The following is a 27,370-nucleotide window of genomic DNA, read 5'->3' on the forward strand; positions in this document are numbered from 1 at the left end:
AAAAAAATCTTAAAATTATCATTGTTTGAGACGTTAAAAAATGAAAAGTCCTGGATGAGAAGTCTCTTGGTAGATTCCAATCTGAAGTCATTTGCCAGTTTCCCATCCTGGGAAGGGCGATATGGTGCCCTTGTCCATCTGCTTTCTAGCTCTCGTTTTCTGGACTAAAATTTGAATTTCCTTATGGTTTCATCAACCAACAATGTGTTCAGACTATTTCTGATACTTAACTTGGATTTCAACAATGTGTTCAGACTATTTCTGATACTGAACTTGGATTTCAACAATGTGTTCAGACTATTTCTGATACTGAACTTGGATTTCAAGAAGTTCGTTTCTATTAGAACTTCCTTCTTAAATGGTTCCAACTTTAAAAACTAATAAACTGAATAGTTAGATGTTTTAAAGGGAACCATAATAAAGAGATTCATCCCAATCCTACACTGACCATAAATTCCAATCTCACTTAAATATGGTGGAGACCCGAGAGAATAGGATTTGGAGGAAGGTAAACCTGAATTCTAAAACTGCCCAGCCACTTCCTACCTGCTTGAATCTTAAACAGTTTATTCTTTAATATTTGCTGTCCTCTGGAAAATGGATAAGACACTTCACAGAGTTCTGTTGAGTAGTAAATGAAACAAGGCATAGTAAGTAACTGGTTTTGTTAAGTGTTGGTTCCCTTTTCTTAAAAGGGAAGGGAATAAATAAAACTTGGTTTCAGCTTCTATTTAAAATGGGCATTTATATAATAATACCGTGCATTTAAGTATTATATAGTCTGTATTGCACTCCATCTATGTTGTTAATAAACCCGATTTTGATGATTTTAAGGTATTAAAAATGTCAAATATACTTACTCTCCTTTCTATATTTCTGTATCCTGACCTGCCGCTGACAACTAAATAAATATAAGCTGGATTTCTCTATTCATGAAAGTCTTGACTTTCACTCATTTGATCATTTTTCAAACTAAAATCTTTGATTATAAAAGCACCAGCAGTCATCAGTGTATGACGATCAGCGTCCCCTGTAGTAGAAAGGTAACATCCAATGACTGTCAGAATCTCCCATTCTTTCAAGTTAGATCCCGTTCAAGCCCAGTGTCCAGGCCTGTTTGGTGTGTTACCACGGGCAAGTGATTCAACACTTACTATTCTTGGTGTTCCTCATTTCTACAGTGGGGATCAAACACTGTCCCTAACTCATGAGTTGTGCGGATTAGATAATGTATTTAATGAGTGCCTAATGGTAGGAAGCATATGAGACCACTGTTATTTGGTAATATTTCACCTAGATTAATTTCCTAGGCCAGCCCACAAAACACGAATATTTTGACAAAGTATAGACAGTATTTGCTAATAATTTGTACATGACTCTGCTTAGAGCAAACCACGATTATGAACACTTCTGCACACCAGTCTCGTCTTACACACATCTGTGCTTCTGTCTTCAAAACCTTCACCTGTCCTTTCCTGGGGTCTCACATGCACCTGTCCTGTCCAGGGTCCCACACACATATGTCCTGTCCTGGGCCCCACATACACCTGTCTTCCCCTAGGCCTCACATACACTGCAGACAGGGGACTTATGGGCTTATGTTAAAAAAAAAAAAAAGAAGGAACACTTAAACACCTTTTTTTTTTCCAAGGCAAAGGAGTACAATGGAGTTTTCTTCCTATTCTTGACACATTCCTTAGCTTTTCCCTTTTTAAACTTCTCTCCTTGGTCAAGGCCATCCTTCATGTTGTAAGGGCCAGAGAAGAGCAAAGAAAAGGTGAACAATGGGAATAGATTCAAGCAATTCCTTTTCTCCTGAATTCTCATAACTAGGGTGGTTCTCTGGCCCTTTCAAATGTTTCAGTGTAACAATGACAAAGATGGAAAGAATGACTAATGGAAGAGCTATGAAATTATTATTGGAAAAAATATTTGGAGAAAAAGAAGGAATCCAGTTTAACATCCCTGGTATCTTTTTGATTCCTCAAAAACTTTTCTAAGTTCTAAGGAGGAAGCAAGCTATTGATTGTTCCAAAACAAATGTGTAGCTCACATATTCATGCTGCCTTGTGGTTTGACAGAGGACTAAGTGCAGTGTTAGGAGGCAAGTTTCTAACCCTCAGGAACCTTGAGCGAGTCACTTAACCATTCTAGGTCTTTCTCATTGTGCGATGGGAGGTCAGGGGCTTGGAAAAGTTCTGAATCTGGTTTGGCCACTTCACCAGTGATGATCTTGGACAAGCTACTGGGCTTCTTGAAACTACTTTCTTCATTTGCACACTGGGGATAGGAACAGTCCCTTACAGGGCCATTTGGGGTTTTAATAATTCATATAAAAGGCTTATTAGCACCTGGTTCTTGGAAAGTGCTCCATAAAGGGGAGCTGTTGAGTCATCTGTGTGTTGTGTCTGGGCTCCCTACTTTGTGGCCACTGGAATGATCAGTGAAAGCACGTTCTCAGGAAGGCAGTGTGGTGAAAGAGAACAAGCAGGACTCTAGGAAGGACAGATAATTGGGTTCCAGCCCTGGCTCTGTCAATATTTGTGTGACTTGGATAAGTTGTCCTGCTCACCTGGGCTCCTGTTCCACTTTGTACCTTGCATTATAGTTTCCTTTTTTATGTTACTGTGGAAGTATGGCAGGATGGCACACATTTCCCTTATGGCGTACTGTCTTATATGACTGTGAAGAGTTGGTGCAGGTCTGGGGTCAGACCCGCAATGCCTGATGTGACTGTGACTGTGGGAAAATGGGTGACATTTACAGTGACCAGCTTAATGATGCTGCTTTCAGAGATGCATTGTGGTGAATAGTGAAGAGTGTACTTGGTGACAGGAAGCTCATCGCCATAAGCTCTAAGGATCTTTGAAAGCTCCAGAGCGGAGGGAATGATGATAAGAATAATATGATTTGATCACTCAAAGTAAAACAGACCAAAAACTCCAGCAGACTATACCTGATGCTGAGGTGTGACAGATTCTAAATGCTAGAACAGCTACATTTTTTCATAAACCAATGTCAGAGAATAGCGGTCAACAAACTGGTCCTTTGTAGCACAAATACAAGAACCAATCTTTTCATGTGAGTCATTGGCGAGATGTCTTAAAGGAGGCTGGTGAGGCAGGGAGGAGGAAGCTGGTGGAATCCAGATACTACAGAAGCTGGAGAAGACCGTTGGGAAGCCAAAGGATCAAAGTGTGTCCCTGGATTTTCCTGATTCTTAATTGTCTATCCCTTCCCATATTTCCTCTTTTCTCTCTATCCCAAGTTCATCTCTTCCCTGAGGAAGGCAGCTTCCTCCGAGGTGAACCTGGCCGAGCCTGTTCCAGCTAGTTCCCACCTGCTCACTCGCAGTAGATTACGTTTCTGAGTCTCTGATTTAACACATCGCTATCCTGCTCCCATCCTCCCTCCCTAAGCTCTAGTAACTCATCCCTCTGCACCTCCACAATGGAATTTTCTAGCCCTGCCCAACTGCACCCTCCTCTCACTCTCCCACTCGCTGGGGCCTAGAGCTCTTCGTTTTGCCCACATGAGCCAGGGTCCCCCGCCCTCCTTTAGATCTTATAAAGTAATAGCTGTTCCATCAGCCTCTGCTGTGGGATAAAGTCCAGGACTGACAGAACTCTCATCTGAACCACACAGGCTACTGGGGAAGAATGTGGGGGAAGGGGGAGGCATAGACTTCAGGGTCAGGTAGACTTGGGGTCAAATGCAGGCTCTAATACTGATGACACATGTGGCCAAGCTAAGCCTTGATTTACAACATGTAAAAGAAGACCAGGACCCATCTGAGAGGGTTAAATATGAGGACACCTGTAAAGCAGAATGGTGGTACATTCATACACATTGTCCCCTTTCCCCCTTACCCCATTTCCACCTCCGCCCTTTACATTTCACATTATCTGTCAAATTCCTACATACCCCTCAAGACCTAACTCTTCAGCCTCTTTAGGGAGAAGGCCCTGCCACAGAACTTACTTCCCATGTAGTAACGTTTGAGTATTCAACTATTTCGTTTTTTGGCATTCTATCACTGCTCTGTGTTTCTCAGAGTAGGCAGTAGACTCCTGGTATCTAGTGCCTGTCCACAGTGGTGGCCTCCAGAATGGTCAGCAGATGCAGCCAGGTCTGACCTTCCAGCCGTCACCTCCAGGGATGTTGCCCAGAGGGAATGCTAGCAGGGGCTGAGAGACCAGACCTAATGGCAATTGTCTGTGACACGGGGTGGCGTCAGATCCAGTAAGTGAAAAAACAGGTTAGCTGGCTGTCCCTCCCCCTCCCCAGGAAGTGGTGGGGATCTCTTCTCTCCACCTGCCCACACAGAAGGGCCGTCAATGCCCCAGACACGCTGGTGGAAGTACAGGAAGGCGGGCAGCAGTGGCAGAACTTGGGGAGATAAATGCCTGTGAGTCAAGATTGTACTCTGTTCCTAACAACTTTTATTAAGAATGAGACCCCATTCATCTTTCAGCCCTTGAAAATGGATCCGAATTCCTGCATGGTAGCTAGTCTATCTTTCCGTGTAGGTCTACAGCTGAAATAAACACACATACAGGATGAACCATATATCCATTCTGCTCAAAAGAGGAAACCTCAAATTAGGAAAGTTGAGCGTTATTTTATTACCATCAACAAAAGCAAAAATACTACTGGGAACAGAGCTTCTCAGTCTAAAAAGATTCCCCCCAAGTTCCATCAAAATGCAGAAGAGGATGGAATTTGAGTCAGAATAAGTAGGACAATCCACCCGGCGGTGAAGTACCACATAAGGACCCTTGACATTTTCTCATCAGCCGCCCAAAATTGGAGCTGATATTATGTCTTTAGGTGCTCTCTACAAAAGAACTCTACCCAAGTTTCTCACCATGAGGTGTAAATTATTCATGAAAAATGAAAATGCACTAGATTACGACACTTACATAACTCAGCCTTTCCTTTGAGAATCTGCAGATCCATTTAGGAACTGAACCTCAGGGTCGTTTGGCCTGCAAAGCAGCTGTTTCTTAGGCAGAAAACTAAAAGATCTATTGTCTTCTTATTTTCCGATTTCTTGAAGAGGAAAAAACAACCTGCCTCCATACGGCTCTCCTAGATCCAAGACCCACCCCTCCTCCAAAAGTGTCCTGGCCCGTCTCATTCCATCTGGATCCCGATGCCGGAGCTGCACAGCGCCATGGAATTTACATGCAAATTGCCAAGCAGCTTTAGCCAATAGTATTAACTGAATGCAAGTCCTGAAATTTCAAACATTTAGGGTTTTTTTTTTTTTGCTTTGTGTTTTACTTAGAGATATAGCCGGCTCCAATCTCTGCCCCCCTACACACACACACACACACACACACACACACACACACACACACACTCGCTTACTCACTGCTGATTCTTTCCACAAAATATTTGATATGGCAGTTCTGCTTCATTGGGAGGAACCCGATCCATTACTGAAATAGAACCCCCTTCTATTGTCAGGACATCAGCAAAACGCTCACAGTGGCTAAGGAGCTTTAACAGTGCGAAGTCAAATGCTGAGATAGATGTCCTCCACCTGGGTACTAGTTGCAAGGGTGTGATTTTGACACTTGCCATCTGGGCCTCTCTGGAGCACAACATAGTTGGGTCCCAGCTGCTTTTTAGAGTCTGTTCCCAGGAATGAGCAAACGGTGAGAAAGGAATTTAAGCATCTGTACGTGGAGGCCAGTTACCACCGTGTGTTTTGGCAGAGGTAGCTCTCAGGAATCCATTTCCCCCACACCAATGCTTTACAGAACCAAGAGTTTTCTTGTGGGGGGGGAGGAACGGCCTCCAAATGGGTCAAGCGGTGAATAGTGGGGAATGTTTAATGCCTCCTACGTTTATCCGAATATAGTCCTGGCAGATGGCTTTGCATAATAGATATTTTATAAAACTCTTTGAGATGAGAATTTAAGTGAAACATGACCTTACCTTTCTAGATTTCTTCATTAGTACAGGCTAACTTATATCCAAAAATCTTTATACAAATAGCTTTGAGGCTGTGTTCACATTTATTTGTGAGAAGTAAAATCTGATGCTTTTAATCTTTTTTCTTCCCTCTCAAGTAATTTATAGCAGGTCGGATAACACATAATATTATGAATCCAGTTGCATGTAATTATTTTTTTGATACAATATTGTTGAAGTTGGTTATCAGATACAGTAAATTTATAACCGGCAGGTATGGAAATGGGATTTTCTGACAAAAATATTCTCATAAATAGAGGGGTATATGTGTATATTACTAATTTTCAATAAACTCTTCCTAAGGTCAACATTTTGTTAAATGGATTTAATCTTTGGAGGAGTGTTTAGAAGATGTGACAAGACCTTGAGGTTATAATTTTAAACCTGAATCATCCCTTTCTGTAGATGTGATTGAGAGATTTTTTAATATATTGCCAGAAATATAACTTGTTTTCCCCAGCTTTAAAGGGACTGGTTGGGGGGAGGGTGCCTGGGTGGCTCAGTCAGTTAAACGTCTGATGCTTGATTTTGGCTCAGGTCGTGATGTCACAGTTCGTGAGTTTGAGCCCTGCGTTGGGCTCCGTGCTGAAAATGCAGGCACTGCTTGGGATTCTTTCTCTCCCTACCTCTGCCCTTTCCCCCTCCCTCTCTAAGTAAATAAACTTACAAATAAATAAAGCTACTGCTGGGGTGCTCCATAAAAAGCTTCCTCATATCCAAGTTCAAGAATTGTTTCTTCTTAGCACAGGCTCATTTCCCAGAACGAATTAGCTGGATAATCACCCTCACTGCCCACATAGCTCTCACTGCGGAAACAGGCAGGGGTATTCACTCCAAATCTGGAGAGGCTCTTCCTTTCGAGCAAAGGCTTGGGAAGTCTTTGAGCTTCTGTGGCTCTGAAGCTTCATTTAGGTAGAAGTGGGAAGGCACATGGTAGGGGTTAGCACACTGGAAACATGGGACCCGGGATTCCACTCAACTGCTGTCCCTGGAGGGACCGAATTCAGGTTCTACAAGGCTGACTTCCTGTGGTTAACCTTTCACCCCAGCTCAAATTCCATTTTCTGCCTTGGGACATTAATATTTATATGGGTTTTGCCATGGAATGAAATAGCTTTTTATGCTTCTCCTTGGTTAAAAGTAACTCTCCCCATGTAAGCAGCAAAGGCAAGACAAAGTATGCCACCTGCCAGTGGCCACCGTCTCAGTTTGGGCTCTTTCAACGGCCTCCATAGACTCTCATGCCTCAAATCTATCTACTCTCTCTCGTCAGACTTCTGTTCTGTCAACTATCCAGCTTAAAGACCTCTATTGGCCAAATCACGCAAAACCCGTTGCCTTGGTCCTATAAGGTCAAAATCAAACCCAACTGCGCCTCCCCACCCCCGGAAACTAAGGCTCTGACCAATCACATTTCTCCCTCCCGGAAGAAGAGGCTCTGACCAATGAGATTGTTAGCTGTTGGCCTCACCCTTTACACTCCCCCTCCCCGCCTGTGCGCATGTGCATTTGCCATTCCTTCTCTCCGGGGATGATGCTCTCAGGAGCTCCCAGGAGCCTCAGACCCCGGAGGCTAGAAAAAGCACGTTTAGCTGCCAGGGTGCAGGGAAAGACTCACAGTATAAACTGTATTTTAATTGGGCCTTCAAAGATGTTATTTGGTAAATGGAGTGAACTCTGTATATAAATGAAGAAACTAAACTTTAAGTGTATTTATTTGGAAACTAGTTTTGAAACAACGTAGTTTTGAAACAAATAATAAAGCAATGACAGCATAGAGTCCTATAATAATTCAAGTTATAGGAATTTCAGTCTGTACCCTTGTTAAATGAAATTTCTTGCAATATGGAAAAACTAGGTAATTCATATACTAAGCTGTATACCTCTACATCTTTTAACGTGTACTCTGAGAGTAAATTTGTCCCAGTATAGACATCTATAGATTAATACATTCTATCTGTTGGGCTGAAACAGACCAATTTATATGGTGTTTTCATTTTCATATCTGACTTTCCTTGTTACCAAGCCATTTGTTAGTTGATGGGCAGAAGTAAGAGTAAAGCCTGGGGGAGTGAGTCACACAAAAGAAGCCCATGAACCTAATGATGAATTCTTTTTGACTTTTTATCTTCTTCTTATCTTACTTGTATAGATCCTATTCATAATTTTCAGCCTGCTCACTGTTATATCATACAGAATATTCATATGTGGTTATATATTATAATAATATACACCAGCTATATGGTTTCCAAACATGACCTGGCTATTACATAACTAGCTCAAAGCTGTGATCAAGTTCAGTCCATCTCCATGCTCCCCCCCCACCCCCACCTTAGGATTCACTGTAGTTTGAGCTGCATGAGCAAGACTTCTTCAAGTCCTCCTGTAGGAACAGAGTGTGTTGCTATTGGGTCTCACTTGAAAGAAAGTTTTATTTGGGGGAAAGAACTGACTTTTGTGTATTTATAATGATGGGAAAGGTAATATAGCACAGGTGGTTAAGAGCAAGGCTTCCAGACTCCGACTGCCATTTATTCACTGTGTAATTTTGGCTAAAGTTTTATAGTTTTACCATCTGTGAACTAGAGATGACCAAAGCTATACTCCTAAGACTGTGGTTAAGGATTACATGAGTGTGTCTATTCATATATACCCTCTCTCATATAATATAAAATATATGGCATGATGTATAATGTAATACATATTATATGAGAGAGAAACCAGTTAGAATAGTATATTGTACAAAATAAGGAGTTTGTAAATAATAATCTTATTAGGTAATGATTATTAAAGGTAATTTGTATAGTAAGGCCCAAAGACCTTAGCTGAAAGAGGAAATAGCTGGTAATACATTTGTTTATTGCATTTTTGTTTATATATCTATGCCCAGAGTCCAACAACCAAAAGAATTATTTTATATTTCCCCCAAAGTATTTGGATTTTGTCTTCACTGAATTTCAAACTCCAAGTCTAAGTTCAGTTAAAACGTTCATTGAATCTCAAACTCCCAAGTCTAGGTTCAGTTAAAACTTTCTTTGCTGGCTCCTTGACTCAGCTCTGAGAACAAAATTTTCTGGGTTTGTTGCCTGTTCATCTTGGCTCACCACAGGTTCACATGTAAAGGAAGCCTGGACCAGAGCATCTGCCATGGGATGTTTTGGTCTATCTTTTCTTCTATGAATGACTTGTATCTAATTACAAATGCCTATGGGGTTTGAACTGTTTGAACTGCCAGTCTAAATTGATCAAATGCACTGAAAGACTGTCAAACCCCCAGCACATTTTTTGTTAAAGACAGATCACTCCATGAAGGGAAAAGAAGGCAAGATGCTTATCGTGTCCTGAACTCTGAAACTGTTAGCACTACTTGCCATTCTGCTAGTGTCTGTCTTCATACATCCCATACTTTGGGTCCAGCACAGCAGCGAAGGGACCACAGGTTTGCTGGATCTTAGGGCTAGAAAGGACTTTGGGGTGATCTAACGCTGGGCTCCCTTCCCCAAACGAGGAAACTGAGATTTACTATGTTTAAAAGACACATCATCACATGAATATGATTCCATTGGAGTTGAAACAGTGAGATTCACAAGAGGATGACTTGGCATTTAATGGCTGTCAGCATCCTCTGAATTCTGAATTCTGTCCAAGTTCTTTAGTGGCTGCTTCGCTTTTTGAAACTTGTTGAAAATATGTAAAAAATATCCTATATGAAAAATTCATATTTACGACTATTTCTTTTTCTGTGGTTTTCTGGGGCAAGCTGACCTTCCTGAAGAGCTGCTAAAGGATTTCTGTTCTTCATCACTGAATTGGAGCCCAGCTCTAGTGCATCTGATAAACTGTAAGACACAGGATCTAGGATTCTTGAAGCTACTGTCTGGTAGTCCTTTAATAATATTTCTTTAAATGTAGTTGAAGTTAAACTTGTTAATTCCCTTGCCAACCACAGTCTGCTGTGAAATTATATATTTTAGTTTCTGCATATCCCATCTTCCTACCCCTGCCACCTTGCACATGTACATGAACCCATGTATGTTGGGATGCAATCTCCCAAAGTTTTTCCCAGCAAAAGGAGCCAAAAGAACCCCACTAGGTTGGAAAAAATATTTATGGTCTGTGATTAAGTATTTACCATATTAATGGAATTTATGCTCAAACTCCACATATTTCTGTATCTTGACTTCCTTTCTGTTCTTAGGAAAGATCTCTCAGCATTAGGAGTGTTTAACTTGGGGCGCCTGGGTGGCTTAGTCGGTTAAGCCTCCGACTTCAGCTCAGGTCATGATCTCACTGCTCATGTGTTCAAGCCCTCCTCCATCAGGCTCTGTGCTGACCGCTCAGAACCTGGAGCCTGCTTCAGATTCTGTGTCTCCCTCTCTCTCTGCTCCTCCCCAACTTGCACTGTTTCTCTCTGTCTCTCAAAAATAAATAAAACACTAAATTTTTTTAAAAAAAGAAGTGCTTAACTTTCCATAAAGTGTAGTAAAATTCCATCATAATGAATGCCAGTATATTATACTTCAAACTTTTTTCTTAGGAAAGGACTTCACAAAAATTCTGTCAAAAACTACAAAAATGTGGTTCAAGAAGGCAGGACTCAGACTAAATATCCAGCTTCCTTATTATGAGTGAGCAAATGAAAGGGATGCTTTGCACCTAGTTATGGAGGGGATGCAAACTGTCTCTCCCTCTTCCTTTCTTTGAACCTACCCAGCTAAAACACTTCCTTGCTATTCTTCGTTATAGCTGTTTGGAAGCTGAGTTGGCCTTCCTTAGCGGCCAGGGGGCATTGTTGAGGTGGTGAGTGAGGAGCTGAAGCATTATCCGTAGTTCCTATCTGTCTCTGAGAGCACTTGTGGGCTCGGCCCTCTACCCTTTTCCTGCTTCATTACATTTCAGAGGACATAGTCTGACCTATCACGGGATTTTACTTTTATTCCTTCATTCAGGTACACTCACACTTGTCTCTACAGTGATGGACCGCATAGCACTGGAATCACTTACACACTTGAACACAAAAAGAAAGTGTGAATCAGCCCTTCTCACCTGCAAAATGCAGTTTGGAATCTGCCAGTTATGCCCTGACATGATTTCTCCCAATTTCTCCCATTGGCTCGGACCTTCCCTCCAGCCTACTCCTACATCTATTTTTATCTTTATCAGTACAGTTGGTTTTACTAAAGCTAAAACCAAAACCAAAATCACTGGTCTCTGAAGAGAGGGCATGCGCAGTAAGGAAGGTGTTTTTCTAGGCGAGGTTGAGAGTTTCTGCTCACCCGTCCTCACGTGCCTCTCCCGCGCCAGGAGCGCATGTTTGCAGGTTGGTTGGCTGGGATTAGGGTTACGGTCAGCCTGTGATTACAGAGTGGGAAGTAGCCAACTGGGAGAACTAGGGCATTCATGGTCTCACCGGCACATGCATTAAACCAACAGAGTTAAACATCCCTAAGTAGTTATATCCAGCCTTTGTGAACCCCTTGCCTACCATTCCTCTTCGGTATGCCTGGCTCCGAGGCCAGTATTGACACGGGTTGTGCAGTGAGAACCAGCGAGTTTGGGGGCACAAACGACCAAGGCGAGATGTGGACAAGAATCATTCAGACCTCAAATTTGACGTGAAGGAAAAAGGGGCGACTTGTCTAAGAGGAGAACTTGTTTTCCTCCCCAGCGGGTGATCGGGTCTGAATGAACCGAATCGAAATCTAGCCAGTTCTCAAGCTTGGCTTTTACGGTTTCTCTGTGGCAATTCACAAACCACTGGATACGTACTGCTGGACTAAAAGGAATTTAAGCCTGTCAGGTTAATTACACAATATTAGGTACGAAAACAAACAGTGCAACACAAAACATAGCTACATCATTATTTGCAGTAAATGTTAACTCTAAATAAGTGCAACCTGTCCATAAATGCTGGCTGTAAACTAATTAAAAAAATAAAATTTGATGGATAAACATGAAAAAAAAATTCTCACTGAGAATTTTTTTTTTAAATATCAGCACTCATTTAGAGTTTGGGATTTGTGAAAGAAAGCTTTAAAAGGAGCAAACCTGATTGGCTGTGGCTGCTGCTGCGAAGGGGACACTTGTTGCAGGAGTTGTTGCTGCAGAGACAGTGGCTGACGTAGCGCTGTGCATCATGGGTACTTTCAGGAGGGGTACCATGGGAGCAATGAACAGGAGGGTGTAGCATTATGGTAATAGAAGTGGTATTTTGGCATGGTGAATATCAGAGCAGCAAGCCATCATGGGTTAAACCAGCAGATGGCATGCAATCACAATGCAAAGCAAGGAAGCATGGGAGAGAAATAAAAAAGGGAAAATAGCTTATTACAAGTACAATTAAAGGAAGTTTTAAAACATAATCAGTGATTCCCAGAAAGGCCAAAGCGGACCACTTTGGTTGATGTATTTATAAACATTTTACTTCTAACAATAGATCATTCCCAATTCGGCATCTGTGGTCATTACGTACACATGGTCTCCTCTAAAAATGCGACAGGTAATGTCCAATGAAATAAGAATATACGATACTCATTTTTGTCATTCTAAAACATCAGAGGCTCTACGTGTAGGCCCAGTTTGGGGCAGGATATCCTTTGGAGTTAATTGTGGTGGCACGGGAAATTTCTGTCAATTTGGGGCGGGTTTTTTGAACTGAAATTGCTGGAAGGTGTGGGCTTTTTTGGGTTAATAAATGGTAGAGCAAAATCCCACGGCCTTGGTGTAAATTCTAACACAGTTACTGTGAAATAGCCCAGCAAATTTTGCCAATGTTTATTTCTCTTTATTCTAAATGGGACGAATCCACATGTCCTAAAGACAGACTTTTGTACCAAGGCACCGGATGTATAGGGATAACTATGGATTATTAAAATTTAACATCTAAGGGAGTGCTAACGCACAAATCATCATCACAAATAAATCAACACTTAAAATAAAAAAAACGATAATAAAGCAAAGCAGTTCAGACATTGGTTTTCAAAATACATCCGTTCATAATTTTTTAAAATAAATACTTCTGGGAAACTCTGATAACTCTAACACACAGCAAAGAGGAGATAAAGGCACACCACTATGAAACTTTAAAACATTGATGAAATTAGCCTGCCTTTCTGATAAAGTAAGCTTTTCTTTTTCTTAGGCTAAACCATATAAACTACAAAGAGAAACAGAATACGGATCATTAAAAAAAGCAATACTTGTGGTTTTTTATGTTTTTCAGTGGTTGCTCTAGCACAGTGGCTGTTCTGGTCACATTAAAATGGTCATTTTCTTCAATATACAAGTACATTAAAAAAAAACCCCTACACATTAAAGCCAAATAAGCCTTCAGATCTACCATTTCCTAAGGCATTTCTACCATCTTGGAAATAAATTTCAAGCAAGTGAAGGTACTGTGCATAATATTAAAGACAAATAAAAAAAGGTTGAAACCTACCAATACCAGTAGCGGGTGTCATGCACAAAACTGACCCTGCATGTCATGCAATGGTAGGTGGAAAAAGTGAATAAAGGGAAAGAAACAGGTTAGCGGTTTAGAGTTAACATTCAAAGTGAGATTGAAGCACAACCAGAAATCAGTAGGGTTAGTTAACACAGTCTCTTAGAGTTATTCACATTTTTAGTACGGACACAAATATATCTGACTTATTGGAAGCCAAAATTACTCAAAGCTCACTCTTTGGATACTTTTCACACTTCTTATTCACATCCATTGACAGACATGATTCTTATAAGAATGACATGTGACAATGCTACTGTGCCCTTCCTCTAAGACCTCAAGGTATTTTACAGACAATATCAAGGTCATCCGCTAAGGTAGGAAGTGAGTATTTTACAGATGAAAAATCTGAGGCATAGTAACTACTCCAAGGTCATGCATAGTGTGAACCAAGGGTAAGGCTCAAAATAGAATTCTGTTCCTAAATCCAGGTCAGGTTTTGTATTTACTAGACTGAGCTGACCTTATTGCATTAAAAGTTTGCTTGTTTCATGTCAAAAGCAATGTGAAAATAAAAACAGTAATTAAGATTCCATATCCTCCAAACCAAAGGCTCAGGTCAGGTGAATTTGGGATTATTGATCATAAGCCTTACAGCTTAGGAAGACTGACATTCTTGTGACAGAATGACCTAGATGGGTATGTGATCTGTTTCCTGGTATGAGATTCATCGTTATAAAGGAGTGGTGCCTGGCAACAAAGATGGAATATGGTAGAGGCAAAATAGTGTAGAACGGGGGCTGAGTTAGGGCCAGGGCTGGCGAGTTTGTCCTGGCTGCACGCTGGTGATCTCTGAGGGAGACCTCTGGCAAAACTCCTGGGAAAGCTCAGGTTGGCGTCCAAGTGGAGGGAGGGAGGGAGGATTTCATTCCTTCCAGGGGAAGAGCTGCCTTCTCTGTGGGTGGTCTTATTAATGTACTTGAATCAGAGAACTCTGACCATGAAGAGAAACATCTGTTGTAGAGTACCAAACAATCTCGAATTATCTACTTCTGGTTCAGTTCCTTAGACTAGAAATCAAGGTAACATAAGGATTATGTACCTGAAGGTTGGGGGTCATGTAGGGGACAGAACGTTTGTTTGTAATGAATGAAGGAAAACAAACGGATGTGCCACTTAGGGTTTTAGAACTGTCTTCTGAGAAATGAGGTGGAGAATCTGGGATGTGAAGGCCTTTAGTCTCTCTGCCAGACTGTTCGCTCCTGAGGGTACTTTCTGCCTGATGGACATTTTGGTCAGCCTAACGTCAACTAGTCAGGAAAAGAGGCGATTTCACTGGGCTGTTAATGGATTCTTCAGCAAACATGCTAATAGTCTATTTCACACACACACACACACACACACACACACACACACACACACACCTAGAAGTCCTGTTGACGACAGGATTCTTTCTCCTTCTCTTTCTCTCGATCTTTCTAATCTTCATAACCAAACTTCTGGAAAGTTACTTTCGCATAAATTTTCACTTCCTCAACCCCCATGTATTCTTCAATCCTTTCCAATTTGGCTTTCATTTTCATGCCTTCACTCCAACTGCTGATGTCACCAAGAACTCCGTGTTTCTACAATCAGCAGAAAGTCTGCCGTTTTCATCTAACTTCCTGAGTCTTGGTAACATTTAGCACTTGGCCACTCCCCCCATAATAAACTAGTGTTTTCCCTTGGATTTTCTGATCATCCAGATACACACACACACACACACACACACACACACAAAATGTCTCTATATGCTGGAGTTTTTCAGGACCCAGTTCTGGTTCCTTTTCACCTACTCTGTGCTTTTTCCGGGCATATCACTCAACCCAGGATTTAAGTGCTATTTATGAGCTCAGGGCTTCCACGTTTATGCATCCACTTTCCCTATTGAAATTCCCTGCTCCAGCTCACCAAAAAGCCAAAGCAATCCTGCTTCTAAAATGCATCTTGAATTTCTCTGCCTGTGCATCTCTACGGCCACTTCTCCAGTCCTGATCGCCATTGTCTCCAGGCTGGGCCCTGTGATGACGTCCTAACTGGTCTTCCTGCTTGCCTTCCTGTCCCCTGCCTAATCCAATCTCCACTCTGCTGCCAGAGTAAACCTTTCTAAATACAGGTCTGTCTGCTTCTCTGCTGGAAACGATTCACTGCCTTCGCATTGCTTTTGGGATAAAGGCCCCCTAGGGTCCAGTCTCTATCTCCCTGGCTTGTTCTATACCCCTCTCTGGAGGCTGGCACCCTGACCCGGGCAGATTAGTCTTTCATTTCTTTGAACTGAACACATCACACTTTTGTCCTACTTTTGGGCTTCCCACAAGCTGTCCCCTCTCTGCCTGGAATACTCCTCACCCTACTCTTTTCATCTTCCAGGTCTCAAGGCACAGATCACTTCTTTAGAAAACTGTTCAGTGGCTCTTTTGCCTACTTCCACATGCCATTTAAATCAGTTTTCTATTTTCAAGCTTACTGAACTCTACTTTTTCATTCACAGGACTTATAAAACACTTCAGCTATATGTTTATATGGGCATTTACTGAACATCCATCTCTCCTCCTCTGCTGTAAACTCGGAGGGCAGCGTTCATGTCCATCTAGGTCTTGGGGGCACACGGTAGGTGGACGGCCGGTTGAATGAGAGTTCTCAGCCACTAGAGGAGCCATCTGTTCCTAAAACTCATTAAAAGTACCCACTTCGTAAATGATTTCACTTCAGAGGGAACCATAGCTGGGTTCAAAGTTATGCCTATAAAAATTCCGTCATTCTCTTGCATTCCAAGATGGAAGGGTTTCCTTGGACGGCTGTCCTGTGTCAGGGATGTGAATGTCACTGGGTTGACGGCCAGCAGCAGCCCCAGAAGCCACACGGAGCCAGGACTGACTGTGGCACTTCAGCCTCAGTTCAGGGTGTGGTTGAAATGCTCAACCAAATTAATCTGAGGGGCCTGTCTTCTGTGCTCGAAAAATGATATGAATATTGGAAACATAGCGTTCGCTGTGTGTGGCTCTCTTACTCAGTGCCAGACTCTGGTCCTCATCTCTTTCCTGCCTTGGCACCTCCTCCTGCCCCTTGCACTTTACGCTGCAGCTAAAAGGAGTAACTCACTATTCCTCAGATATGCTGTCCCCAACCTACGCTGTCTCCCCTGCCTGGGATGCTCTTTGTCCACTGGTAAAAATCTTCCTTTCAAAGTCCTAAGCAAATTGCTTCTCCTTTGGAGAGTCCATTTTTCCTCAGGATCCTCTGTCACCACCAGCCATGGCACAGGCTGTGGCCCTCATGCACGGCCTCGTTCTGCACTCTCAGATGGCTCTGCTCGTGCCCCAAGGGGCCCTCAACGCCCTGCACTGTATTGATTTTTGCCTCGTTCTGCAGGCTGTGGTATTCTCATTACCGGATCCGGAACCCAGAACTCACTGTGTGTTCAAGAACCGTTTGCTGAATTAAGTGGGACAGAGAGACTCTGCTGTGGTTGTACATGGTTTCCACTAAATGCTGGCAAATCTTTCACCAAGGTGTGTGATAACCTCACGTAACATTACGGTTTCTGATCATTAGGCGATTCTGGTGCTAACACTTTTCCTCCTCCTGGCACATCCAGTATGATGAAATATATCAAGGAAGGAGTCGGTGGGTCGTTTTGTTCTGACCGGCCGAGGCATTTCCCCAAGGTGCTAATTCTATCAACAAAGACTTCTCAACTGTCCTCTGCTTTGCTTGCACAAATCTTCCAACTCTGGAATCTGTGAGTTAGGGTTTTCTGGATATTTCCACTGATTATACTTTCTACTTTGCAGCACAGACACAGCCTCAGTTTTTCCATCTGCAAAATGCCCATAATTACTTCTGCTGCTGGCAGAATGATCTTGAAGAATAATGGGTAAACGCCTATAGGAACGCTTACAGTCCCTCAGAATAAACCTGTCAGAGACATGCCAAGGATTATTACCCTGATATTTTTGTAAGCGTGTGTGGTTTTTGCCACTTTCCTAACATAGCAAAGAAAAAGTACAACTGCTAGATTAAAATAATCCCTATCAAAAAAAAAAAAAAAAAGGAGAAAAGGAAAAATCCCACCCACCACAAACGTCCGAGGGCATCAACCAAGGTGATGATTATATCAGCATGGTTTGGGAGAAGCAGCCCATATTTTGCATGGTATTTTACATTAACTATCTCCACAGCAGGATTCGTAAAATCCAAATTCATACTGTGTCAATGGGAGAGTTTTAGTAACATATCCAAAAACTTCACTACGGGAGACAGATGATTGGTAGACATACAGTGGCCATCATTTCACAGTGTACACAAATATCAGATCATTATGTTGTACACCTGAAACTGATCGTGTCCCATGTCCATTATGCCTCAGTGGGGAAAAAAAGAAATTGAAGTTAGGGATCTTGAAAAAAACCAACCCCCCAAAGTCCACTAGGAATGACTTTTCAGTAAAGGGTGGCCTCCAGGAGAACCCGAAATGCTTTTTGTTCACTATATATAATAAATATTAATATAAAGTATTTCTAGAAAATCAAAATCTTTCATGTTAAAAATAATGGGCCCACCCATCTGTCCAGTTACAAAACTTATTTTTGAACATCATCACTTAATTTGCAGACGTTTAAGACACGGTGATTAACAATGATCATTATAATTCCCATTTTAAAATTAAGTTGAAAATATGATTTATGAGAAAGAAAGCCTGAAATAAAAACTAGAGCCAAGATAAACACTAAAATTTCTGTCCAGGATTTAAGTGGGGGGAAAGATTACACTAAGTGCCTTTTGAGAAAATTATTCTTTCATCATTGAAGAAAAACATGTGAAAACTTCTTAGAAGTTGAAATACCATTTCTGAGCACGAGGGCCACATGGTTGTTCACTATGATGTTGATATCATGGTCCAGATGGAAACACTTGTAATTCACAGAATTAAGTGGGCTAGGACCCACTTTGCGGCTCCCAAAGTCCACACAATTGAGGGTTGCCGGACACACTTGGCCAGTTCTTAAAGAATCCAGCAGGGGGCGGAAGTACTCAACCACAACAACTAGTACGGCCTATCTGTCCTGGAGACAATCATTTCATTAACAATAATTAGGCCACTGCATAAGGGATGTTATCCATTCTTGCTTTGGAAGTCTTTAAATGGTTTCCAGGTGAAATATTTTTAAGGGAGGGTTCTTTCAGTGATTTAACAGAGTAGTCATTATTGGATTGAAGTGTTAAATACGAGGTAAGAGGCCTTTGCATTTTTACACAACTAAGTTCAAGGGTTTCAAAGGCATTCCCAGGAAATTGTTCTGAAATTATTACCCAGTCTCCAAAAACAGACTTGTCCTTTTATGTTTTACCCCTCGGTACATTCTTCCCTGATTTGTTTCTCTTAAAATATCTAGTGATGAGGTCTATAAAATAAGACACTTCTAGGAATCCTACAAGACCTCGAGGTAAGTTTACCTACTCGTAATTATTTCACAAACATGTTATATCTAGTGGATCACAATTACAAATCCTGCTGTGCTCTGTCTGCACTGAAATGCCACTACTTAAGGTTGTAATCGAATAGGGGGGAAGCCCCAACAAGCACTGATATAGAAACTCACTCTGCAGGTCTATGAATCTACGTAAGAGAAGAGTGGAAGTAAAATATGAAAACTAAACACTAAGAACCATTTTCTTACATAACTTATACCTTTACTACAATAAATACTGTTAACAGGTTGACAATTCATTTCAAAGTGTAGCTTTCATACAAAGAATACCATAGAAATAGCGATTCTGCTCCCTCCTACGTTAATTCCTGATATGCTACAGGATTTAAAAGAAATGGAAAATAAATTTTAAAAGTCCAACCATGTGGATTAGGACCAACAAGCTCTTTCTGATGAAACTGTTATCTATGTTTACCTTCAAGTCACTCTCCTGGCATGAAAATGTTGACTTCCAAACTGAGAAGTCAACGGACAGTCTTCTCACAAAAGCCTATGTTACTCTCTGATTCTTCTTCATTTTTTTTTAAACACTAGGAGATTTTATTGATTTTGAGGACATTATCCCTGCTTCTAACACAGACTGAGACGTCAGTACCATGGCCGATGCGCGGTGACTGTGTGTGTGTATGTGGCGTATGTAGGTCTGGGGTCGAGGTGGGTGAAAAACAAGGGGGTTCACAGGCTTTGCACTCTCTTTCTTCACTTTCATCTGATGCTTTACGTCTGCCGAGCTGTAAGGGAGAACTCTGTGACTCCACATACGGAAGCCCGGTGGGGTCGCGTCATGGTACGTCGGACAGGTCACAGGGAATCTAGGTGCCGGGTCTTTGTCTCATTGGCTGTGCCACCTTGGGAAGTCACCTCACATTTAGGGGGCCTCAGTTTTCTCATCTGTAAAACGATCGAGTGGATGAGGAGATCACTAAGAATCCTTTAAACTTCAAGATTCTGTGATTCCTAGAATTCATCTCTGAGTGGAATGATACAGTTAATGGACCTTAGCAGCTAAGATTATCAGGCTTTGGCTCAGAAACTGAGAAGAGAGCTCTATTTGTGCACTTGGTGAAGCTGAGAACGATGGAGAAAGAGAGAGAATGGATGTAAAATATGAGAAGAGGATTGCTTTAATTTGAACAGCCTTGGATTATTTAGTGCTCTGAATAGGAATAGAAAAAAAAAGGTTAGTATTTACTGGAATTGCTATTTTTAGGTCATTCAGGGTTAATGACAAATCTCAACGGTCACACATAAAAAGGCCTTATTGACATAAAAAACTTTACACAGCGTGTGCAAATACCAGAAACCAAAAGGCCTAACCGCTCTTTGCCTCTGATGGGTTCACTCTGTCACGTGGCTCTCTAGAATATTTGGCTTTAGAAACCTGACAGGCTTCCGCTATGATCCCAGCCAAGTAAATGCATCTAGAGAGCTAGGACAGTGAGGAGCCTCAGGCTGTCTTGACTGTACCTTCACAAGCGAACTAGATGCCACCGAACAGCTTTGAGGGGTGGGAAGAAAGCACGTGACCGGAAGGGCACGCGGACGCGGGACGAGGAGCGGTCCGGGCACGCACCTGTCGGGATGAACGCGGCGTGCTGCTGCAGCTGGGCGCTGCTGAGAGCCTGCTGGTAGTGCAGCATGCTGGGGTTGAACACGGTGCTGGCGCCGTTGCTCTTTTCAAGTGCTTGTCTCTTTGGTAAAGGGTGAAGAGCACCGGGGGGAAAGGCCTAGAAGGAAAGAATCGGAGAGGCCATGTATAACTCGAAGTAACCACACCTGCCGTGTCCACAGAGATCATCAATTCCAACATTCTTTTTTCAAAATGACAGCTAAGGCGATGCCTGTGCCATGCACCTTAATTTAAACAGCGGCAATGTCGAATGAGTGAGAATTTGTTATTGAGAGCGGAAGCATGATTTCTGTCACCCAAAACGGTAGCATCTCAACTAAGGAAAAGAAAAACTATCAAGCAACACCAAAAAAAAAAAATGACTTCAGCTTTTAAAACGAGTTAAACTATTCTAAGGGGGGGAAAGAAGCATTTGTGTTATTATTAATACCTATTCTCTTTGTTAACTAAATGGCAAGTTCTTGGATTTAAACGTTAATAAGAATTATAATGCGCATTTTTCCACGGCAAGTAATTTAAATTTGCTTCACTCTTTTGGAAAAGGTATTAAAATTTGTTAGGATTAATTCATTTCACATATTAAGTATGGAAATGAGATGGCTAAACACCTTATTGAGTTTTTTTCCATTAACTAATAGTAATGATTGTTTGCAACCAATTTTTACAAGTAAGACAAATCTCAGATGGTTCTCTGAAAAGCTACATGCAAAGCGAAAGGTGAAAGGTCAAAGTACCAGGTCTACAGATGCTTCGAGAGGTCGCTTCATTGCTTTGGCAGTCGACTGAGTCTTTTAATAACAGGCAGCGAGCACATGATGGCAGTGGGCCAATGGGATTCAAGCGAATTAACATACAGGTAAACAGCAAGCAGAGGTGCATCATGGGAACGGCATTGCATTGTGGATAGGTGAGAAGGAAAAAAATATTCTGAATGCAATATACAACGTACAAAACACTAGGCATGCACAACAACAAAAATGTTCTCTAAAGAAATGAATATTACACCTTAAATTAGTATTGAAGCAAAAATGCATCTACTATACCTTAGTTAAAAGCATATAAGAGAGTAAAATATAGATGTTTGAAATTCAGGAAAGTTAATTAAAACAGCAGCTTGCATACACACCATAAGCATTTTTTATATTGCTTCAGAAAAAAAATGCAAAACTTTCAAGGGCCGTAGGACTGATGAACTTCTGATAAGTTAGTTTTCCAACGTAAAATAACAAATGTGCTAAGTAGAAGATCCAAGTCAAAAAAAAGATATCGTCTTTAACTTTTAGAAAAATAACTGTTCACGAAGACCTAGCCCAACAAAATGAAGTGGCGAACTGAGACAAAAAATTCAGGCAAAAAAATATTCAAACACAAGATTATTTAGGCGAAACTGTTTGGGTTTGGATCTTAATTTTTTGTCTGAATCATGAGGGTCATTGTCTCAGTTCTTCTCTTCACTCTGCTAGCATCGCCCTCGCACTGCGGAGTAAGACTCCAAAGCTAACAAGTTTTGAATTTGAATACTAAGTGTCTCCAATGTCCCACTCTTGCCCCACTGTACTGTTTCTAAGGACTAACTTATCATCCATTCTATGTCTTCTACTACATTGGAAATTAGAATTCAATTGATCTCAAACAACTTACCGGAGTACGCTAAGAAAATACCCTTTAAAAAGGTATTTAGTGTTCTCAGGTATCAGACTAATTTATAGTTAATAATTCTATTTGTAATTTCAGCTATAATCAGTGCCCAACCCAGTGAATGAGAAGTGGAACTCGTGGCCAGAACAAGTTACAACAGCTAAAAAGAGCAAACAGCTAAAAAAAAAAAATAGCGAAGGACTGCTTGAAATATTAGATGTAAAATAATATTTTTAACTTATAACCATATTTTGGGGCAGACCGTCTCATTTAAGCAGCTGAAATAATAACAAATATGGATTGATTTAGACCACAGCGAAAAAAGGTTCCTAAGTCCTGGATCATTGCTATAAAAAATGGAAAATTCTATGATGGAATTCTGTGAAAAGTAAAATAAAAGGAATAGCTCCAATGCAAATAAAAAATGAAATACCCCCCTTTTTATGGGTAGCACAATAGGTAAATCCCTAAGGTTTGTGTAATCAATACAAAACGTGATATTCTAAAGTTCTCAGTTGGAACCATGGCATTTGCAACAAGATGAGATAGTACTCATCTCTCAAAATGGGAAACAATTAATAATATTTTCCTCTGCAAATAAAAGGCCTTTTCATCATCATTTGATGATTCAAGATCAAAAGTGGAGATGCCAGGAGGGAAAGATGGGGGAGGTAGGCAAAAACAACATGGATACCGAAAGGGTTGAAGGCAGAGAAGAGATTTAGAACGTCCAACAGGGAAATGTTTTGGAAGGCAGTCTTAATAGAGGCCATCAAATAATGGAAAAATCAGTGTTTTGGAAGTAGAATTGCAACATTTTTTTAAAACCCAGAGAGCCCCGCAATAAGAAAGCTTCTTTGTAGTGGATATTCTTCCTTCAGATATAAGTACCCTGTTATGTACCTTCCGTGACACCACATTAGTTTAAGATCTTTGGTTGCTGCAGAGGTTTTACACTGCTAAATAATGCATTTCTTCGGGCTTAAACTCATCTGTGCTAACTCTCTAAGGTGGCATGGCCTGTCCTCACAGAGTGCAGGGAGAACGCAAACTCAGAATCAGTTTGGTCTCAGCTTTCTGGACTCAGTTCTGCTCTTTCCTTTTTCTAGTCCTTGAGGGTCTGGAGCAAACCTAATGTCAGGTTGATTTTGTCTGCTGTGCTAACTGCAAGCATGATGATGTCTCCAAAGGCTGGCATTTATGAATGAAATTTTGATTTAGCAAAGCATCATTCAGTGAAGTCTCCAAGTAGAAGAAGGAATATTAAATATGTCTCCATAGGATCCTCACCTGGAAAGTTAATTCTTTTTTTCTGATCTTAGATTGAGGAAACTTACCATAGAAATCAGAATAACCTAGGAATGTGAGGGCACTGGGGGCTCTAAACTGAGCTGGTCAGGGACACCCTCTCCTTTTCTCCCACTGTCTTTACTAGACACAAGTATTGTGGTTTTTTTCTTCCCTTTTAAAAAGTTTTATTTATTTAAAAATAAATAAAACATATTCCAAACAGGCTCTGCATTGTCAGCACAGAGCCTGATGTGGGGCTCGAACCCACAAGCCATAAGATCACGACCTGAGCCAAAATCAAGAGTCGGACACGTAACTGACTGAGCCACCCAGACATCCCTACATCGTGTCTTTAGGGAAACAGTTAAGTAAGTTTTTAAAGGTTGGGCATACATATTAGTATCTTGCATACCTCATGTTTTGAAGCACATGTGAAGAATGCAGTTAAACTTTGTGTGGATTCATAACCACATTATAATATGGCTTTGGAGTCCACAGATATTCTGCTTTAGATGAACGATTTGACTGCTGTCCTATGTTGACCCACACTGAAAGGTCTTCAGGCTTAGACTAGACCTTAGAGACCACCAAATCTGGTGGGTCTTGGGAGCTTCCTTAGGTACTTAAGCAGAGAAAGAAGTTCTTTAGTTGGGCCTCTACTATATGCTGGGCACATGGCATCCATTCTCGCTGGCCTCACCAAAGTTTCGGACCCTCTGCCCTTTCTGGACCACCCGCAGGTTTGGGTACATCCTGCCAGATTCTTCTTTCTCTGGATCAAAGAACAACCCAACCGTGCATCAGGGCATGCAAACCAAGGGCCCCTGCAGGGCACTGTGGGCAAAGACCAACTCTGTCCTCAGAGTCAGGAAACCCTGGTGGCGATAATCAGAACTGCCGCCTTCATGTGGAAGAAAGGGATGCGGACAAATAGGAGGGAACTCAAAGATCCTGTACATGTTTTCTCGAACAGTTGAAACTTATCCCGCTGATGACAGCTGGTCCCGTTTCCTTTCACAAAACAGGAATCTCCCGAGTAGCCCAATTTTGTAGGATGTGAAGAAAGACCGCTTGCTTAGAGATCAGATATCCTTTGTGTGAAAATTACCAGAGAAGCTCTGTCTGCCTTATTTTCACATTTAAAAAAATCCCAGTGAGGATGAGGCTCATGTTTTAAGACATATTGTAAAAGAAGAAGGCTCTAAAGGAAATAAATGTCTCCTTTTCTGGAATCAAAGCTTTAAATGCATTTCAGGGTCCAATTAATCAAAAGAACAGGAAATCCCTGGACAATAATACAAATTGCATTACAGAAATTCTTTGTGTTCGGATATGGAACCCGGGTGAATGGAATATTAATATCTTCTGACTGCAATCGTCACTCTCATTTGTTCTTTTAAGTAAGGAAATAACATAAGAGGTTTTTTACAGTGTGTTGAGCAATCTGGCTCCTAGAGTAAGAATACTTTGACTCTATCCAACTGCATCTCCGTGGGTTCAAATGAGCCTCTCACGTCAACTAAAAAATATGACAGATTCAATAATTTTCATGTCATTGTCAGAAAGACGCTGGCTTTTGTTCTGAAGCTACATTCCTCTGAGTTGTCTTTGACGATGTTGCAAGATCCCCTGAAATATCAGAACTCCAAATTTGGGCACCGTGTGACCCTCTGGGAAACTACGTAGCTACATACACTGACGTCCACTGCTACACCTCTGGGCGCCTTGATGAGTGTGATGTGAAAATGTGGAGAAGGGCACGTGGAAGGTCACACAGAGAAGTCATCTTGATTTTAAAATACTCAGCTGAGGGATGACGTGTTTGTGTAAGTGGCCATTTCTTTTCTTATCCCCATCAACCCAAGTCACCTGCCATTGACATAAAATGGCTGCATTGTTCCTTCAGTGATTGAAGTATATAGATAGGTAGGTAGGTAGATAGAGGGTGGATATTATAGTTGATACTTCTAATAAACAGCCAGATACAGTCAAGACTCAGAGAAATTCAGGGCTCAGCCATAAGGTCACTATGAGTACCAGTGGCTGGTTTTATCAACAGGTATTTGAAATACGGGGGCTATTTTTTTCATATTCCCAGAACGTCATCTCATACCCCAGTGGCCAGAGATGGCTCCTGTGACTCAGGCAGAGCCAACCATAGCACACTCTTACTCTACCATGAGGACAGCTACCAAAATGACCTTTGACTGCTTTTTTAGTTTTTCTAATTAGAACTGCCGTAGATGCACGATTTTCATTGCAATCATTATGTTGGGCCAGCCCCGATTTATCCTAACTGGTGTATTCACTGTTAGAACCCATAGAACACATTTTCCCTCTGAACTAATATTATAGATAATAACTGGGTACCAAGGAGATCCCCAAGGCTAGTCAGGACTGTCGCTGCAAGAGACATAAAAACTTTGGACTTCATGTGATGCCCTCTGAAGGGAATCCAAGTAAAACCGAGAAAACTAAGTTTATTTATTTATTTTTGAGAGGGAGAGAGTGGGAGGGACAGAGAGAGAGAGAGAGAGAGAGAGAGAGAGAGAGAATCCCAAGAAGGTTCTTTGCTGCCAGCACAAGCCCAAAGCGGGGTTCAATCCTACAGACTGTGAGATCATGACCTGAGCTGAAATCAAGAGTCAGATGCTTAACTGACTGAGCTCCCCAGGCACTCCCAGTTTTACTTCTTATGGGATGAGATCTTCACTAAGAGGGTGGTAAGACAGATTCCACATTGGAGAAACGTATAGAAAACCTCACTTGCTCACTCGAAGAGTTCCTTTATCATCAGCATTAAATAACTAATTTCCTCTCCTCCTCACCCCACCCCCCCCCCCACCCCCACGCTGTTCCCCATCATAATTAGTTTTGCAAACTTGCACTTTAAATAGAAAAGGGAGGGAGAAGTTCTCTCTATTGTGCGACAGACTCTCTCTCTTGTGGCTGCATACACCTGTGCATATATATATAGAAACTAACACATTCAGAAGAATCACTGTCCTGTCCAGGGAATTAAGACTAGGAAGACATGATGAAAAAGCACCGAAGCCTCTGAGACTGAGGAGAAACTGTGAGAGGGATGGAGGACCAGCACTCAAGATGTTTGGGAACAGGGTTCGATCGGAAGGGTCTGTGTAACCACACATGGTGCACTCAGCGGCAATCACGTGAAGGCAGGCTCTGGGCCTTTCTCTCTGTAGCCCTGGCACTCCTAGGGCCAGGGCTTTAAAAACATTTGTGGAAAGAATGTTGAATAGGGGCACCAGGGTGGCTCAGTTGGTTAAGCGTCCGACTTTGACCCAGGTCATGATCTCACAGTTTGTGGGTTCGAGCCCCGTATCCAGCTCTGTGCTGGTAGCTAGCTCAAAGACTGGAGCCTGTTTTTGGATTCTGTGTCTTCCTCTCTCTCTAACCCTCTCCTGCTCACGCTGTCTCTCAAAAAAAAAAAAAAACAAAACACGCTTGCCCCTTAACAGTCTAATGATGCTTAAAAAAAAAAGAATGTTGAGTAACAGGAACTTTTTATGTATAAGAGCTATGACGTCTGCATTTTGATCAGTTTTCCAAGTCTGAGGTGGGGTCACTAGTTAGTGTCCTATGCTCTAAGTATAGTCTTCGTCTCTGAGGCCCTGTTTGTCTCTTCCGAGGGAGGACTGGCCACTCAGTCTTTCCTTCCCCACCGGACCCCATTAGGCCCTCCCATCATCACTGAGGAGCAATGTGGGTCTCACTTACAAAAGTCCAAGCTCTTCGAGGGAAAGAAGCCTGCTTAATATACGTATGCCACCAGCAAGTGTCTCCTGCACGGCAGGTCCCATTAAATGTTTTGGGGGCACCGGGGTGGCTCGGTCA

General features: G+C 41.8%; 1 protein-coding gene across 7 annotated transcripts in view; it reads right to left on the reverse strand.

The window, feature by feature from the left end:
• MBNL2 (muscleblind like splicing regulator 2) overlaps positions 1 to 27,370 on the reverse strand; it is a 152,505-nt gene that overhangs the window by 9,560 nt on the left and 115,575 nt on the right. Inside the window, exons 6-9 of one of the 7 annotated variants that reach the window (XM_029936515.1) lie at positions 21,319 to 21,372; positions 20,528 to 20,681; positions 13,421 to 13,456; positions 12,031 to 12,125 (exon numbers count right to left, since the gene is read on the reverse strand). In XM_029936515.1, the coding sequence (XP_029792375.1) occupies positions 12,031 to 12,125; positions 13,421 to 13,456; positions 20,528 to 20,681; positions 21,319 to 21,372 (339 nt within the window). Of the gene's footprint in view, positions 1 to 12,030; positions 12,126 to 13,420; positions 13,457 to 17,538; positions 19,846 to 20,527; positions 20,682 to 21,318; positions 21,373 to 27,370 lie in introns of those variants that run through there. The other 6 variants (XM_029936518.1, XM_029936517.1, XM_029936523.1 and 3 more) reach the window with 6 other exon arrangements.

The sequence above is a fragment of the Suricata suricatta genome, chromosome 4, assembly GCF_006229205.1.
Source record: "Suricata suricatta isolate VVHF042 chromosome 4, meerkat_22Aug2017_6uvM2_HiC, whole genome shotgun sequence".
In the NCBI taxonomy this organism is placed as follows: Eukaryota; Metazoa; Chordata; class Mammalia; order Carnivora; family Herpestidae; genus Suricata; species Suricata suricatta.